This window comes from Protopterus annectens, chromosome 3.part1 (genome assembly GCF_019279795.1).
Source record: "Protopterus annectens isolate FY-2018-M chromosome 3.part1, PAN1.0, whole genome shotgun sequence".
Classification (NCBI taxonomy): domain Eukaryota; kingdom Metazoa; phylum Chordata; order Ceratodontiformes; family Protopteridae; genus Protopterus; species Protopterus annectens.
In genome coordinates this window covers 77,803,889-77,821,777 of record NC_056732.1, presented here as the reverse complement: position 1 = coordinate 77,821,777, position 17,889 = coordinate 77,803,889, and the positions used below count along the sequence as shown (strand labels likewise).

Here is a 17,889-nt window from a genome sequence, read left to right as displayed (position 1 = left end):
AGTCAGTCATTAGAGTTTCATTCTTCTTATTGTTCAGAAAATGTATGTTAATGCAAAACATGGTATGTTAACTTTTAAAGTGAACCACAGTAATATTTTAAAACTGCCATTGTTTTGGGGTCTTTGTGGCCACCCCCTCTATTAGGATTGAATGGGCCATGTCCAGCTGTGGAAGGCTTATTGGTCAGCAAGCCATGGGGGCAAGAAGCATATAGATAAAATCTATTTTTATGTTTTATAGATATTGGTAGCAAACTCTAAATCATTACTGCCACTATTGTATGGAAATCAGCAAAATGTACAAATGAAGTCTACAGCGTTTGAGTAGACGTGTGCTTTTAGATCAGGAAACAATAATTTTTAGTTGCTGTTCAGGTGACATGACCATCCATAAGAATATGATTATACCACTGAAGAGAATACAAATCATGCGACATGACAATGCATTATGACATGATTATATCAGTGAGTAGATTAAAAATAATGTGACGTGGCAGTACATTATGACATGATTAAATAAACCACAGAGTAGAGTATAAATCATTCATCTAGACATGTGAAACTTGTTCACTCTCAAAACATACGGAACGACAGATGAGTTAATACACTTATCAAAAACCTCTGTATTTCACATAGCAATAAAAAGTTATGTTACTTTAAATTTCCCGACAGTTCTTTCTTCATCTGCACTTTCTTCATAAGATACTGCTTTCCCCCGGTACAGTGGAAATGTATACAGCCAGTCCTCAAAGTTACTGAATTTACTTTCCAGGGTTGAATTGTACACCTAAAATTAATAAACACAAAATCAGACTATAAAAGAAGATAGCCTCAAAAATGTGGGCAGAAAAATAATAATAAAATACTTTGAACATTTCAGAGTTTTATTAATTTTTAGATTTATACTTTTCAGTACCATGTCACACAAATGTTACATTTTTCTCTTAGGTAGCATCTTTCTTCCTTTTTATCTGGCCCTTGCAGTGCTATTCTGACTAAAATCATTATTTAAATAATTATTTTTTTGTCTCCACCCAGTTCTGCTGACTTTGTCTGCATCACACTTGTTTCACATGGAATCTCACATGATTTTCTTTTGGCACTCGCTCAGCATTATCTTGCCCACGCCAATAAGCTCCATCACTGGGGGTTGTTAATTATAGAGGAGTGGGTAGCAACAGTATGAATAGCTGGAATCACAACACTAATACCTTACGTGAAATGAACAGAGGAGGGGTACATACAGCCAAGGCATTTAAAGGCTTTACCAAAGCGCCTAATCAGGCCAAGGTCTGTTACTGAAACAGCTAACAATAATGAAACTGAATCCCTGAGGAAAATATCTACTGACACCCTGAACACTTATAGGAATCATTAATTAAAAATGCCATTCTAAGTCATTGAAGACAGGACTATAAAATTAATGAGAAGGTATTATATTACTGGGACACTGACTGCACTATCAAAAGAATAAATGATGCAGAGACATTAGCTTACATAGAACATCAGTATATGAGCAGAAGTGTGTTTAAGCAGAGTCGATTTCAGGAAAGCGAAAGTCTTCCAGGTATTGATGTGCTTTTATGCAACTTTCAAGTGTCCATTTTGATCTGAAATTAATTACTGCCATTAATGTTCACTTTTAATATGTGCATTTTACATTGTCATGAGTAGTATGATACTGCAATTATGTTTTCATCATTAGGCATACCTAAGAAAATATATCACTCGAGCAGGACCTTAAGCATTATACCTTGTCTTAATGCAAACCTAATAAACAATAGGCGGTTCAGTAACTTCCTCTCTCCCTTCTTGCCCTATGTGTATGATGTCTCTGAATATTACATTTGCAAAACTTGAGAAAAGTTCTGGACATGTGTAAAATGTTATCAATAGTATTTCACATGTCTTACCAAAAGGTGCTGCAATGGCAACATTGCAATATCGTATTAATAGTAACAATGCAAAATACACATATTAAAAGTGAACATTTATAAATACATTTCTTACTAAAGATCAGACAAAGTGAATTATGACCATGATAATTTTGTACAAGAAATAGCACCAATAACATGCAACAGTTGCATTAAATATTTATTGTTGAAGTGCAATGTATATCATACTACCACCAAACTTTACAATAGAAAGTCTGTCCTCCTTTCCTGTACCTCTTTAACCCAATGGGACAGCTGCCTCCACACATCAGCAAGTCCTAATACCTGCAGTGGCACTGTAGTGTGGAGCAGGGATAACCATCATGGAAGACAGGTGGTCCCCAACTCCAATGAGACATCTATTTTTAAGAAGTGCTGCCAACAGAAGCAGCCTCCAACTTCTCCAGGTATTATACCTGCAGCAGGTGACATAGAAGTTTGGTCTCTTTCTCAAAATAGCTAGAGGCACAACTCCAGAATTTGATAACTTGTATCTTCTCACTTACAAGTTCAAATGGGAGTAAAGATGACAACTAGGGTGTGCATCAATCTGGATCCTTCTACCCCACTTGGGTAACTGTTGGATGCAGAAAAGCAGGTGCATACCCAGATTCTTTCCACATCCACCATCATGCCATTAGTCTGAGGTGGCTTGGAAAAAGAGTGGGCCTTTTTATTTTTATTTATTTATTTATTTTTTGCTTTTCTAATGAGCTGAGGTGGGCAGGGGGGGACTTATCTGACTGAGAAAGCTAGAGTAAGTAAGTACACCTTTTTTTACTTGCTTTATTTATTGGGAAATAAGGTGGCCTAATGGTTAAGATGTTTGCCTTACAAAGGGTTTGAGTCTCATAAGGGATAATTGGCTAGGCTTAAAATGGCTCGCATGGGCAGTTAGCTTAGTACTAATTTATGAACCTATGAATATTAACCAAGAATATTGGACAAGGCTGATCAAACTGCAAACTTCAACTGAATAGGCCAGAATGACCAGTCAACAGGTCAGAGTACAACATTAAATAATTTATTGAAGCAAATAAGAAAAATAAAAAGTAAAAAGGATAAGAGCTTTCACGCCCACAACTAGACATTTCTTCAGATCTAAAAAGTAACTGTTAAACAATCAATTAAATACAAAGTTCAAATTTAATGTATTAGAGCACATGATCTAAGGATAGGTTTTAAAGGGACAAATTCTTTCAGTCCATTAACCTTATCAGCCTATAGTTCTAGTATCCATTTAACCTCTAGACATTCAGCCCTAGTTCTAATGTCACCACCTTTAATAAATACATTAAACGATTCTAAAATCAAAAAAATCAAAAGAACAGTTAATGTCAGCAGGTAAAACATGTTTAGATAGGATACTTTTTGTATCTTGTCTTCTAATATCAAAGACATGTTCACGTATATGATCTTTTAGCGCCCGATTCATTTTCCCAACACAGTAACTTCCACATAATTTGCATGTTGCCAGAGATATCAAATTATTAATTCTACAGTCAGCATAGAGGTTAAAATAATAGGCATGTTTAGTAACTGGATGCGTATAGCTAACATTACTATTAATATACTTATACATATTTTTGAAAAACTGTGAAAGAGATATTTGTGAAGTCTTAAGTTGGAAGCATAGGAAACTTTTTCATAATTTAACACAGCAAGAGTTGCGTTATATGAGCTAATGTATAATGAACATGTATAGATATGCCAAGCAGACAAGGGAGGTGCCATCGTACTGATGGACACTATTAAATATCTAGAAAGCATGAATACTATGTTAGGAGATGCTCTTACATGTTCTGAATGTATGAGATTTAATATTAATGAATCAATAGATAAGGCACATTCCCATTTACATGATCTGCTCATGGAGGGTGTTACTGGTAAAGATCTATATGATTACTTTTTGGTTGAATTTCCAAATTTTCCTATTTTGTACGACCTCCCAAAGATACATAAATCTTTGACTAATCCACCAATGAGGCCAATAGTATCTGGTCAAGGATGGGTTATGGAACCCCTTTCCATTTTTGTTGAGAATATGCTTAGCCCAGTATTAGATAAGGTCAGCAGCATATTAAAAGACGCTAATCATTTTTAATCTATTAATCTAATCTGCTATTTGATTTGTTCAACAGTTATAAGGGTACCAACTTTATATGTGTTACTATGGATGTTACCTTCCTTTTTACTGTAATTTCAAATGACAAAGTGTGATGATGTGAGGAATTGCCAGCTATGCCAGGAGAAGTAGAACAGTGATTGTGTAACATATGCCAACATAGCTAGTTGGAATTTTGTAAAGAATTATATGTCATTTGTACATCAAACTGATTTGTGCAGATACTTATGTTGAAAATGTATTTTTAAAGCTGCTTGTATTAAAAATATACCAATAGTGTGCCCTGCTGGACAGAAAAAGAAATATACATGCATTATTGTAACTATTTAAATGTATATGTTTTAACAGAGGATGCTGGAAGAGAAGATTAATCTCAAGCCACCTAACTCTGAAAATAGTTTGAAATTAAATTACCTGGCTTAGGCCATAAAAATTTGTATCTTGCAGTTCTCAATGCAACCAGAGACATAAAGTCTGTACTAGGAAGCTTTCTGCATTGTCTTTGGAATCAATTGATCGATACTCTGGAAGGGTGAAGTTTTGAAATTGTTTTATGATTTCCAGGAGCTGCAGCAGATCTTAGCAAGGCTCTGTGTGTGTATTACTGACACATACGTGCTAAATCCTAACAGCTTCTAGCCAAAGGGGATAGAATGGGAACCAAAAGTCAGAAGACCAGTTGTATGTGATGTCATTCTGTACTCCATCACTAAAAATGATATTTTAATACTAGGTGAGACTGAAGTCTCGCTGCACTCTGTTCTTGGAACCTGACAAAGAAAGAACCCTCACCTACTTCATCTTGCCTTGCTCTAGTAAGTGACCAGGAAATAGTAATTATTTAGATCACTCAGGAAAATATAGTGAGACTAGTTAAGTACTGTTTTTTCTGTATCTGTGTGAATTTATTCATCTGTGTTATTTTAATACTTCCTGTTGTCTGAAACTCTGAAGTTTGCTGTAAATAGATATTTAGTATTTTCATGTTCTTTTATTATTTATTATTAAATATATTTAAACTTTTTATTGTGGCTGGTCATTTAGAGAAAATTTTAAACTTTGAGAGTCCTTATATTTATTTGGTGACACTGCGGCCACTCCTGAAAGCCTTGATGTTTGGTCAAAATTACCATTTGTATTAATATTAATTTCACTCAGTATAATTGGGTACCCTTGCAACAGAGTTAGAGTAGCTGGCTTTGGAGTGTCTGGTGGTGGTGCAACTACCTTATAGTCTGGGCAGAAGGTGTGTGTGTGTGTGTGTGTGTGTGTGTGTGTGTGTGTGTGTGTGTGTGTGTGTGTGTGTGTGAGAAAATCAAATCTCAAAGAGTGTGCGTATGTCAGCTGCTTGAATCAGGGCCATGAAGCGCTGGTTTCACAGACAGAATGGTGGAGAAATTGGCTTGGACACTCAGCTATAGCTGTGCCAATGGGGAGTCTTACTGGAGAGCTGGAGGGAGACAGGTAGTGAAACCCAGACCTCAGACTGAGTGTGTTTCCTGTGTGCTCTTAAGGAAAATTGTGCTTGATGCAGAGAGCTGCATTTGGAAGTACTGGGTGTATCCATTTTTTTTCAAGTGAACATTCCTCTGCAGTGCCAGTGATGAGGATTCATGCTCCTTGATTACTGGCCCAGAGTGGGGACATCACATATTGGTGACAGTGGTGAGATGTTAAGTAAACTTCTATAGTCTGTGGGTAGTTGTCACTAAAGGTGGGTGTACTCTCAAGCAGCCACAAGTTAAGCATACAGAGTTACATTTTTACAACAGTTTTTATTTATTCTTTGTTAGTGTAGTTTAGTCAGGAGAAAGCAGGCAAAGATGCCAACAGAGGATTATGATAAGCTGACAAAGAACAAGTTGGCCAAGGTGTGTGAAGCCAAAGAACTGGTGCATGCCAACCTGACTAAAGATGATATGATTTCAGCCTTAGTCACAGCTCAGATCAGCAACCAGGAGGATAACCAGTCTGCTGATGGGTGTCTGCAGCCCTCAGAAACAGGCCAGTTCATCTTTTCCTCAGAGGACTTCAAAATCTATCTGGAGTTAAATAGATTTGAATTGGAGGCCAAACATTTGGAATTAGAATCAGCGTAGAGACAGGGTGTTTGGAGGCTGAAGAAAATGAAAAACTGTGGCATTTGGAGGCCAAAGGTTCATAGGTTCATAGGTTGGTACTAGGCTATCAGCCATAGGGCCTATGCAAGCCTAGCCATAACAATTCCCTGGCTATTTCTTCCCATGCTATTTCCTTCCCTGGACCCCTGTCTAGCAGGGTGACTGACATGATCCCTGGGGTGAATTTACTTTCTCCCATCCAGTCATCAAGGTTCCTTTTGAAGAGGGCCAAAGAGGTGCTCTGCTTGACATGTATGGGCAATCTATTCCAGAGTCTGGGAAGTCTCTGGGTCAGGAACGTATCCCTCCAGCATGTTTTGTTTACTGTGATGACAAAGTTTAGATCCCTGGAGCATGTGGCTCTGAGGGATTGGGATTTCTTTAAGTGTAGCATGTCCAACAGCTCTGCGTTTGACATGGCCTTTTATGTTAAGCAGAGATCACCTCTGAGTAGACGATATGCGACAGAGTATAGCTGGAGTTTTTTAAGGTGGTCAGCATAGGGCATCTGCTTTAGGCCTGTGATACTTTTAGCAAGGTATTTCTGCGGCCTTTCCAGTTGTTGCAGATGTCTTCACAGGTACATACCAAATGGGGCATTGTATTCTATAATGGATCTAATGAGGGATGAGTACAGTGGGAAGATTACCTCCTTTTTCTGGATGAAAAGCCCTTAGTGATGAGGTGTGCCACATAAAAGGATTTTCTGACTGTTATGGCAATGTGGTTATTGAAGGTAAGACCACTGTCCACCTGTGTCCCTAAGTCTCTTATCACACTTTTGGTGTTTAGTGTACTGCCATCTATGTGGTAATTCACAGGTACCTGTTTTTTCCCAATGGGGATAACTATACATTTCTTGGCATTGAGCTTGAACCCATGGCTCTAGCACCAAGCATCATTTCCTGTAAGGCCCTTTTTATAGAGTATCAACATAATTTGTGGATTCAGTAATGGCTTCCAGTTTGCAGTCATCTGCGAACTTTGTTATCCAGAGTCCCTTAGTGTTGGCCTGTACTTCAGAGAAGTAGATTCCAAACAAGAGAGGGCCCAGGAATGAAACCCTGAGGTACTCCACTTGTCACTTGTCTGGAGCTGGATTTGGAGTCAGCTACTTTTACAGTATGGGTTTTGTCAGTAAGTCAGTTAGCAACCCATCGAGTGACGTAGGGATTAATGCCCAGCTTAGTAAGTTTATCTATGATTCCAGAGTGGAGGATGGTGTCAAAGGCCTTGGAGAGGTCCAGATAGTCTGTGTGGACTGCCTTACCCTCATCCATAGCTCTGGAGACTGATTCAAAGAAGTCAATTAGGTTCAGGAGACAAGATCGGACCTTCACAAACCCAAACTGGGTGGGGTCCAGTGTTTGACGGTTGCCAATGTCTTTGTTTATAAGTTCCATGATAATACATTCCATGGCCTTGCAGATCAGGCTCATCAGACTGATGGGGAGGTAGTTCCCGGGATCCAAGGTGGATGCCCCTTGTGGAGTGGAATAACTGTAGCTGTGCACCACTCAGTGGGAATGAAGCCTGAGGTGAGGGTATGATTAAACATGACACTTAGGTCTGGTGCCAGTTCATTTTGCAGTTCATGTAGTACACAGCCCGGGATGTCATCTGGTCCCATGAATGCTCTATTCTTAGCTTTTGAGAGTGCGTTTTTTACCTGTGTGGCCATTATTACCAGAATTTGGCAATGTTCCAGTATTTAGATGGGCCATTTAGGGGGTGAGAGGGGGGTGAAGTTGGCACTGAATCGATCTGCCAAGATATTGGCAATATCCTTGGGATCAGTATATTTAATGCCATTCTGTTGTAGCTCAGAGCAGATCTGAGCATTGCCATTTAGATTCTTGACATAGTTATAGAATGCCTTGTGGTTGTCTCTGGAATCTTTGGCAATTTTATTTTCATAGCTAGCATTGGAAGATTTTATAGGGGATCTCAGCTTCCTACTGAGGCTGGTAAGGGAGGGTTTGCATCCTGGGATTTTTCTCTTTTCTACAACAGTTTCTTCCTTTTGTTGTAAAGTTTGTTTATGGCAGAGTACCACCATATTGGCTTCCTTTTTCTGGAGGAGTGTATATTGGTTCTACTTGGGATGGCACAATTCATGCATGAGTGGATGTGCTCGTACAGTACCTTAGTGTAGGACTCAGCAGTCTAACTTTCAGTTCCTGTCTCCATGGGTGTCATGAAGTTTGTAACTTCTGACTTCAGTAGCATGAAGTTGGCTTTGGAAAAGTATTTTATGGATGTTTCCTTACTGGGGGGGGGGGGGTGGGATGTGGATGTTAAGGGTGATTAGCTTATGGTCTGACCTGACCAAGGAGGGGGTGACCATAGGTGTGGAGCATCGATTTCCCATGTTGGTAATGACCAGGTCTAGGATATTGGAGCCTCTGGTGGGACTATGGATTCAGGGCATTGGAATTTATGAATCCCAAGAACCGTTGGGCAAAGGTGTTGGTACAGAAGTAGTTTTCCAAGTTAATGGCAGGATAGTTGAAATCACCCAGTATTAGGGTGTTTGGTTCTATCTTAATATTTTTCAGTATGTTTAGAAAGGTGTAGTGAGAATCTTGGGGCATTGTGGGGGATCTGTAGCAAGCTACAATTTGGATTGCAGTCGTATCTAGTGTTAGTTGCACCTGGAGAATTTCAGATGCATTGTGTTGGGCAACTAACCTGGTGGTGTGAATATCCTTGGTGAATATGGACACTCCTCCACCTTTAGTATTTCGATCCTGGTTTGGTGGCCAAAAAGTGTGGTAAGAGTTGTAGCCTGGTATTGCAGGGGTGCTCTCTGGAGCCTTGAACCAGGGCTCAGTTACTACACAGATATCGACGTTCTCCATTTTTAGGAGTGCCTCGAGACAGTGCATTTTGAGGTTTAGACTTCTAGCATTGAGTAGCATTACCTTCAGATTTTGCATGCTTGTACCTGTTACGGTGGTGGTTTTGTCCTTTGAACTTTGCCTAAAAAAGGCACTATAGGGGTGGCAAGAGCCTTTGAAGCCAAAGAAAATTAGAAGGAGCATCAACATAAGACAGAGATGCTGACTCTTTGCCAGGGTCATGGAGGTAATGGGGAAGGGAATAAAAGAGCCCTAGAAGCAATAAATGTCAGTAAATTTCTTCCACAATTTACCGAGGGTGACAATTTTGATAGTTTTATTCATATACTTGAAAGAGTATGTAAACAGTATAATGTGGACTAAGGGGCTCTGGGTATGGTTCCTGACCCCCTTACTCCATGCTAAAGGTGTAACTGCTGTTTCTAAATTGTCTGATATTGATTGTTTAAACTATGATAAAATAAAGTAATGTTTACATGAATGTTTTAAGTAAGTTAACACCTGAAGTTTACAGAAAAAAGTTTTGTGAGCATACACGCAAGGCAGATGATAGTGTATGTGATTGTATTGCTGAGGTAAGCACTTATTTTCATAGGTAGGTGAGTGGGTGTCAGGTCATCAGTTTTGAAGGCCTGGCAGACCTTTTAGTGAGGGAACAAGTCCTTAGTACTTAGCTTGAGGACATGAGAATCTGGTTGGCAGATAGTGTAACTTTGCAGACGAACTGGGCAAAAAGGGGGATCTCTACTTAGAAAGCAGGGCATCACAGAATAGGAAGGGAATACCTAGTGCTGCACATGGATATAAAGGAAGTTCCCCAAAAGAGTCCACTAGTAACAGGGGAAGCCACTGGTTCCAATACATGGCCAGGATCAAGGGTTACATGTTTTAAATGTAACTAGAGGGCCATGTATCATATAGATGTCCACTGAGGCAAGGTGGGGAACAAAATGTGGGAGAGCCAGCAAGTATGCCAGTGGTAAGTTGTCTGAAGACAAAGGGGGTACCAAACTACCAGCAGAGGTTATATCCTGTCTGAGTGAATGGAAAATAGGAAGAGTCATGCAGGGAATATTAGTGATAAAAAGATATATTTTGTCATTACGTATAATATTTATAGTGTAAAAATCTTAAGATACTACTGGCCATTCCTACATAGGGGAAGTCTTGGATTAAGAATTTACCTGACTCCTTTACTATCTCCTGTAAGAGAGCCAGAAATATAAAAGACATGGTTGTTCATAATTTGTTATCTGTGCCTATTGAAATTTTAACTATTCCTTTACAAAATTCTGGTACATTTCCCTATGGTAAATGCTCTATCTGTATTCATATGATCATGACTTTTGATAAAATAAATGGCATTTTTTTCAGCCTAGGGCTATTTTCTCCTGTGTGTCTAAGGGAGTGGTTTATTGTCTCTCATGCCCCTGTGGTTTCTCCTATATAGGAGAAACCAAAAAAATGTTTAAATCAAAGTGCAAGAGCATGTTAGAGACATTAAGAATCAAAATGTGGATAGCCCTGTGGCATCACATCTTCATGCAGTACACTTGGGGTCTTGTACCAGTTTGAAAGCATGTATTTTAGAACAAGTTTTGATTAAGGATGATGTTGCACTTAAAAGCAAGCTGTTATATAAAGAAGCAGTCTGTATTTTAAAGTGTGTCACTTTGGTGCCTCGTGGTTTAAACAAAGAACTTGAGTGGAAGGCTTTTCTGCATTAAGTGTTAATTATTAGTTTGTGTTTAATTGTTTTAGTTAATTGATTAATGATGTGATATTTGTTATTTAAGTGTAGCTTGTGCTACTGTGATGTTAACTCTGTGAAAGGCTTGCTAGCCGATGTTCTGAAGTAACCAATTTTGGATTTTATGCTTCTGCAGTTGGTGTTTTTCGCTTTCTTTTTTAATTTTGTTGTTTAGTGAATAACAGACTGAATGAATCTGTCCCTTTAAATCCAATCCTTAGATCACATGCTCTAATATGCTGAGTTTGAAACCTTGCTGGCTGGTCATTCTGCCTTATCTTGTTGTATTTATTTTATTGTGCTTCCAGTGAAGAGCTGTGGGAAGGAAGGTGTGTGGATCTGAGTTTAGATGGCCATGTCTAGTCTATCGCAGTGTACTTATTTTTGCTCTTCCAATAAAGAACTGTAACAGGGAGGTGGATCTACCCAGCTTTAAACTGTTAGGGTTAGTCCAGGGATGGAGCAAGGCGGAGGTGGGGTGCCAGTTTGGAGGACAAGAGGCAACTTCAGTATAAAGCAAGTAGGGTGTGCTAAGACATGGAATCAAGTTGTTGCAGACATAGATGGTATAGAGAAAGGAATCACACCTTAGCACAGATGAGGAAATGAGCTAATGATATGGTTGCATATTCTAGGACAAAGATTAGGCAGACGGCAATTACCCACAGCAGCACTGGTGGTGAGCCTTCTACTCTCCAACCGTTATGACCGAAAGAGATGTGCATGCCCTGTATACGGGACATGAATTTGATGCAGAAGAGGACGGTGAAGGAATCATTCAAGGTGTCTTTGATATCAGTACTTTCAGAAATCTCAAACACCCACATACAGGTAGTGTAGAAGATTAGTCTTTGGCTAGCATTGCTAAACTCAAGCTTGGTGTACTTACCATGGCATCTGTGTACATATAACTCTTAAATGTTTCCTTATCAGGTACTGCATCAATATCAGCTGTAAATCCACTTGTGCAGACACTGAAAGGTAAGTGTGGACATCATACATAGTCATATACCTATCACAGGTAACATTAGTGACCTCATTACACATTTCATAACAGGGTCAACATCAGAAACAACTGCATGCTCTAGGAGTTCAGAAGAAACTGTGTGTGGGTGTGTCTGTTTGGGAGGGGGCAGTGTCTGTGCATGTGTGTGTGTGCATGGGGATGTTTATGTATTTATTTTATTGGTTTGTCTACTGCATCACAGCAGGCTGATACTGACAGCAGAAAGGCTGTTGACAGCAATGATATTACTCTCATTCTCATGTCACATCCAGAGGATAGTGTCACACCCTGCATGGTGCACTGGCAGGGACCTCTGACCTCACAGGCAGTGGATAACACTGTAGGCAGTAACACAGACTCACAATCAGCATAATGAGGAAATGACATTACAAGAAGGGGGAACACTATGTAGCTCAACCGTTTCTTGTGCACAGCATGAAATCCTTGATGAAGAGGCAAGCCTTATGCATGTCGCATTCACTATTACTCCTGTACACAGGGGTGCCAAGGGAAGACATCTATCATAGTTAGTGCCAGAGACACATGAAACTTTACCTGCTCAGCAGCATATGTGCCATGACATAGTTCAGGTTCAGGTTACTGAGAGTCCGGTAGAGATGGTACAGTACTGCAGGGTACAAATGAGGACATTCACCAGTAATTGTGAATGGTGGAGACTAGGGACAATGCCATGATGATCCTCCTGTGCAGTATAGTTGCAAACATGGCATCCATGTTAGCCTCAGTACACTGGTATGTTCTTACCAGGCATACACTGGAGGACACAGCTGGATGTGGATGAGATAGTGTATTTTAGATGATTAGGCCATACACCATGTATAGCCAAATACAGTCATGCAACCATTGGAGTGGATTCCAAAAAGATGGTAATTGGGCCTCATCAGGTTACCAAAGCAGTTGATAGAACCTCTCAGTCAAGGTCCAGGCCCCGTAGCACTGTTAGATTGATATCAAGAAGTTCCCCTGTATCCAGTAGATCCCAGCAACTCACCAAAGAGCTCACATGCTAGCATTTTCCTATAATCTCTGGGACATCTGTCAACACTGCCCTTGGAGGACATTGTGTATGACACCTTCTAAATGTAGGTAAAACTTTGAACATCAGTAATACAGAAGTTACTCAACAGTAAGTCACAGTACAAACACATGTCCATATGATACATGCTTCACAGGCAAATGCTGCACTTACCTTTTGCACCAGAAAGAAAGGGAAGAGACAACAATAGAAAAAAAGAACATCAGTAATTACACGTTTCATGACAGAAAACAAAACAGTACACTGGCCACTGAACACTGCACAAATGATGATGGCTAATACCATAGCATATTTTGCTTATGATGTTTGGAGAAACATCTAATTTACAGTTTCAGCTGATCATGTATCACTCAGCATAACCCACAAGTAACATTGCATGTACCAAGTATTATCTTTGTAACTTTCCACTGTCGCATAGTGAATTACAAAACCAATAGCTGTTGACTAGATGTCGCGTCTTCACCTACACAGTCATGCACAGTGTATGAGGTTGCCAGAGGAGTTGCTATTCTGCTGGCATTAGTAGGACCCCATTGGTATTGTTGCTGGTGGGAGAAAAAGATAGAGGGAACTGCCCCACCATAATCAGTGACTAGCCATGGCAATTGTGCTTCAGAAGATCATGCCTATCATGTTATTCAGAATGCAGCAGGCCATAAACACTCGGCAAGCAGTAACAGGCTCATACTGATGCCATCCTCTGCCTAGACTTGCCCAGGCAATGGAAATGGGCTTTGAGAAGGTGAAACACTTGTTCAATGACTTAACCATATCTGGGAAAGGGTAGTGTTAAATCACTCCTCAGAAGCTAATTAGCCAAGGTTTGAGTTGGTAGCCTGTGTCATTACTCAGTATGACCTATGCCACTATATACATAGAGAAATAACAATGGTTAACAACATTAGAATAGTTTGCACTTACTAACTAGATGACCATGAGGGATCCTACCATGCAGGAACAGGCAGTGCAGCAAACATGTGTGCCCAATATAAGAATTATGGCACTGCCAGGATGCAAGGATGCCATGCTGACATATTCATGATCCACCCCCATGCATCACACATTACATGGCAATTGATAGAATGCTAGCCCTTCCTGTTATGGTACTAGTCCCCCGTGGTCCAGATGGGGCCCTTGTAGCAACATGGGTGCAATCTGTAGCACCAAGCACCTCAGTAAAGTGTACTATTCTGTAGAGGACATGTATGATACTGGCTTGGTCCTGCTGTGACACTGGCAAATTGATATGTTGCAGCATCCTCAAGGCAGAAGCATGTCAGATACACAATGTATAGTGAGGACTATGCCTACCTCACTATCAACAGGTACAGGAAGGCCATACATTTCCTCAGTTACCAGTTGTGGGCCACACAAGGTCAACAAAGCCGTTATTATATTACAGTCCACTCTAAACCTAACCAGTAACTGCCGTTCAGAAAAAGTCCAGGTGAGTTGTTCTTTGCCTATACCTTCTTCTCATATACCAAAGTGGTACTTTATGCAGTAGGTTTCATTGCAACTAAATAAGCAACTCAAAATGGGAAACCATCAAGCTTGCAGAAAAACTGAGTAACTTTGTGCAATGTAAGCTCAACAGAAAACGTTTGTATTCACTTTCTATAGCTCAGCTGCACAGGGTGCGTATATACAGTAAAAAGTGACTATGAATCACAAAAGGTGGGAAGAGATGTTCACTTACATAAAGTCAGATATTTTTCACATATTTCTCATTTATGTTTAATTTTTCTCTCATTTGCATAGGCCTTTCTCAGTCATGCTCGACAGTTTCACATTGGCACAGCTTGCGTCTCTGAATTGTGCACATGCTCACTGCTCTTATGCATAATATCTATGAATACCACACATTACTTTTTCATTTTGTCCCAGTAATTATCTTGCTCTGTTATATTTTCAAATGTTATCTGACACATAAACATTTGCTCCAAAAAGGCAGTTTATCCTGCTCTTATTGTTTGATGTACCATTTAGTCCAAAACTATACAAAACAATAGATACACAAGAATTTCATTACATAAGTTTATGAAATTAAAGAAAACAAGGGTAACGCCTCCCTAACATGCACACACGCACACACGTACACATACACACATGCACCTTTAAGCAGGGCACAATCACTACCTTGTTGACTCTTAATTATTCTTTCTTTCACTCCCACTCTGTCTTTCTCTCTCTCCTCCTCTGCTTACTTTAATGTCAGCTAAGTATATGCAAGGTACTTAATGCAGTGATGTGACCTACCACAGTGTACATGAACTATCCCACCTTGTATCACTTCCAAAAATGAGACAGCTCATAAGAGTTAAGGAACACAAATGAATACGCTTCTGATACTGCTGGAGTACATTCATAATCCATTATTTTCTTCAGCTGTAGTTAGTTCTCAGCATCACATCCAGTGATCTTCCATACATTAATCCTTGGATGGCCATCTTTAAAAAAAATGCACATGTCGTTTGATGTCTCAAGACTTACTGGACAGTCTTGGTTCTTCAGTCTATGCACTGTCTAGAGAAAACAGCCACTGAAATGTTAACTGACATCCTATTTGGTGATAACTTGAGTAGACATATAAAAGATCCAATGGTACAGCAAAAAGAGTAGAAGTCTTTGTTATTGTTTCCACTACAGTTCGCTGAGATATCATGCGTGTCTTCCTCACATTTCTCTTAAAACATTTCATCTTAATAAACAGTGTTTGCATAAACATTAAAGGCTTTTCCCCCAAATATTGTATTTCTCTTCTACCTCACTCTAACCTTTTTTATGCATAACCCCTTCACACCTATCCCACCAAATATGCCATAAACAAATAACATTATCTTTCTCTTCCATTAATAGAGTCTTATGTAGTTACTGGTCATGCAGTCCAAGAGAACCCTGAGTTGCCTAACCCAGATTCTCTATTCCCCAATAGCACTGTCTGGTTAAGTGACTTGTTCAAAATCACACTTTAGGCAAATGCAGACTAAAAGAGTCAAACACCGGAATACAGGAACCAGCACTTTAATGCCTCATAACCTTCATCCTCACAGTCAAGTGCCAAACAATCCATTTTGTCCAAAATAGCACCCACATAAAATGTTTTCCATTTATATTTCTTGCACACTTTATGTTCATCCCCTTTCCAACCTACTTTCATATGCATTGTAACCATTCACATTGTAGAATACATGTGGTATTGCCTCAGGCTATTGTTTAAATCCATTCACCTCACACATCATTTCGCATTTTGCTTTATATCTCATCCATGTCTTTACAAGTTTTGGCTGTGTGCTAACCTCCACACAAAATCCTATAGTTTGTTGCCCTTATTTGCTTTGTCTGTTCTTTTTATTGCTATCTGTGTTCTATCATTATCCATTTTCCAGCATTCTATTTCATATTGATTCATCACGTTGATATAACTTTTTCCTTATTTTATAGTCTTCCAACTTCAGTCTCTTCTTTCTGTGTCATTTCACGATGTATATCTTCCCACAATACTGTAGTTGAACACAAACTCCAGCTGTGTGTGTGTGTGTGTGTGTGTGTGTGTGTGTGTGTGTGTGTGTGTGTGTGTGTGTGTGTGTGTGTGTGTAAGATAATGCATACATGGCAATGATAAAAGATTAAAAAGGGGCAAAGACTGTGGTTAAGAATCTAAAAGAATAGTTGAAAGTACATTTGACTATCAGTATGGAGAATAGTTACGGCATGGTTAAGAAGGAAGAATAGAAGAAATGAAAGGAAATAAACTTTTCAAACTTTAGCAGCTGTTTTTGGAATATAAAAATTATTAAAAGGAGCCATGAACACATAATAGGAAATAACACACAGTAGATATAACTGGAACACGTTTACTGTGATATTTAGGAAACGTGTTTACATAGTTAAAACATTATTTTTATCTAATTATATATTTTCTAAAGATCATAGTAATAGCATAGGTACAAAGCTTTATATAACCTATACTATGACTTGTGTTAAGTCTCGATGCGTACATAAAAGTACTTGCCCTAACCATGTCTACAGCTCAACTGTGCACGTGTGTGTGTGTGTGTGTGTGTGTGTGTGCGTGCGTGCGTGCGTGTGTGTGTGTGTGTGTGTGTGTGTGTGTGTGTGTGTGTGTGTGTCTGTGTTATGTGCTTCTTTTCCAATAAAGTAAAGAAATTAATGAAAAACTCATAGCTATTTTCATGCCTTCCATGACAGAAAAAACAAAACATGATTTACAGTCTGAGATGCACAGGCATCTGACATCTCATTCTAGCAAACAATTGTCCAAGGCAAGTCTCCATTTCTGCAGGGAACTCTCCTTATTTTTGCCATCCCTGCAGTGCCTTTCTTATCTCTAATAACATCTGTCTGCCATCCAAACTTGTTCTCATTTACCAGAGAGCAACGGAACGGCAGAGGTGTAACAGCAGCAACAAGAGCAAATAAGGAGTGTGCAGCCATCCAGCCAACATCATTAGGGCACAGTAAGTGAAAGCAGCTGCTCAAATACCACTCAGCTGAACCTGACATTTACAGAATGTCCTTCAATGTGCCTCATAATTTATGTTTCTTCCTTGTAAAATATATGGTTTTCTGGAACAGTCTTAGAGGATTGCAGTCACTTAATAATGCTCTATGTTCCGAGCTACAGACTTCATAATCTTTGGAAATTACGTCAATGCAAATTCTGTCATTCTAGAATCTTCTAAGCATATATAAGAACAACATCTGCTGAGAACTATGGTTGCTAAGCATACTATGCATACTCTTGTAGAATACAAAAATAGCCTACACTCTCCAAAGAAAATAAATTAGACTTTGTTTTCTAATTAGTATTCATACCTGTCAAATGTTTCTGATTTTAACTTACTTGTTGAATTGTTCCTTTTAAATTTTGTGGTGTTCTGTTAAAATATTGAGTAATGAACTCACTAAAAAATGCCAGACATTTGAAATTCAGGCTTCATACCCTTCAGGCATATCATGCTAATGCAAACTGTGTTATTTTATTAAATTGCTAACTATGTAAGATGTAAAAT

The 17,889-nt window shown here is 39.1% G+C and overlaps 1 protein-coding gene across 1 annotated transcript in view; it reads right to left on the bottom strand.

Moving 5' to 3' along the window:
* Positions 1-17,889, bottom strand: part of LOC122797634 (otoferlin-like) — a 1,687,021-nt gene that overhangs the window by 518,800 nt on the left and 1,150,332 nt on the right. Inside the window, exon 29 of the mRNA XM_044066178.1 lies at positions 656-787. Within this exon, the coding sequence (XP_043922113.1) occupies positions 656-787 (132 nt within the window). The remainder of the gene's footprint in view (positions 1-655; positions 788-17,889) is intronic.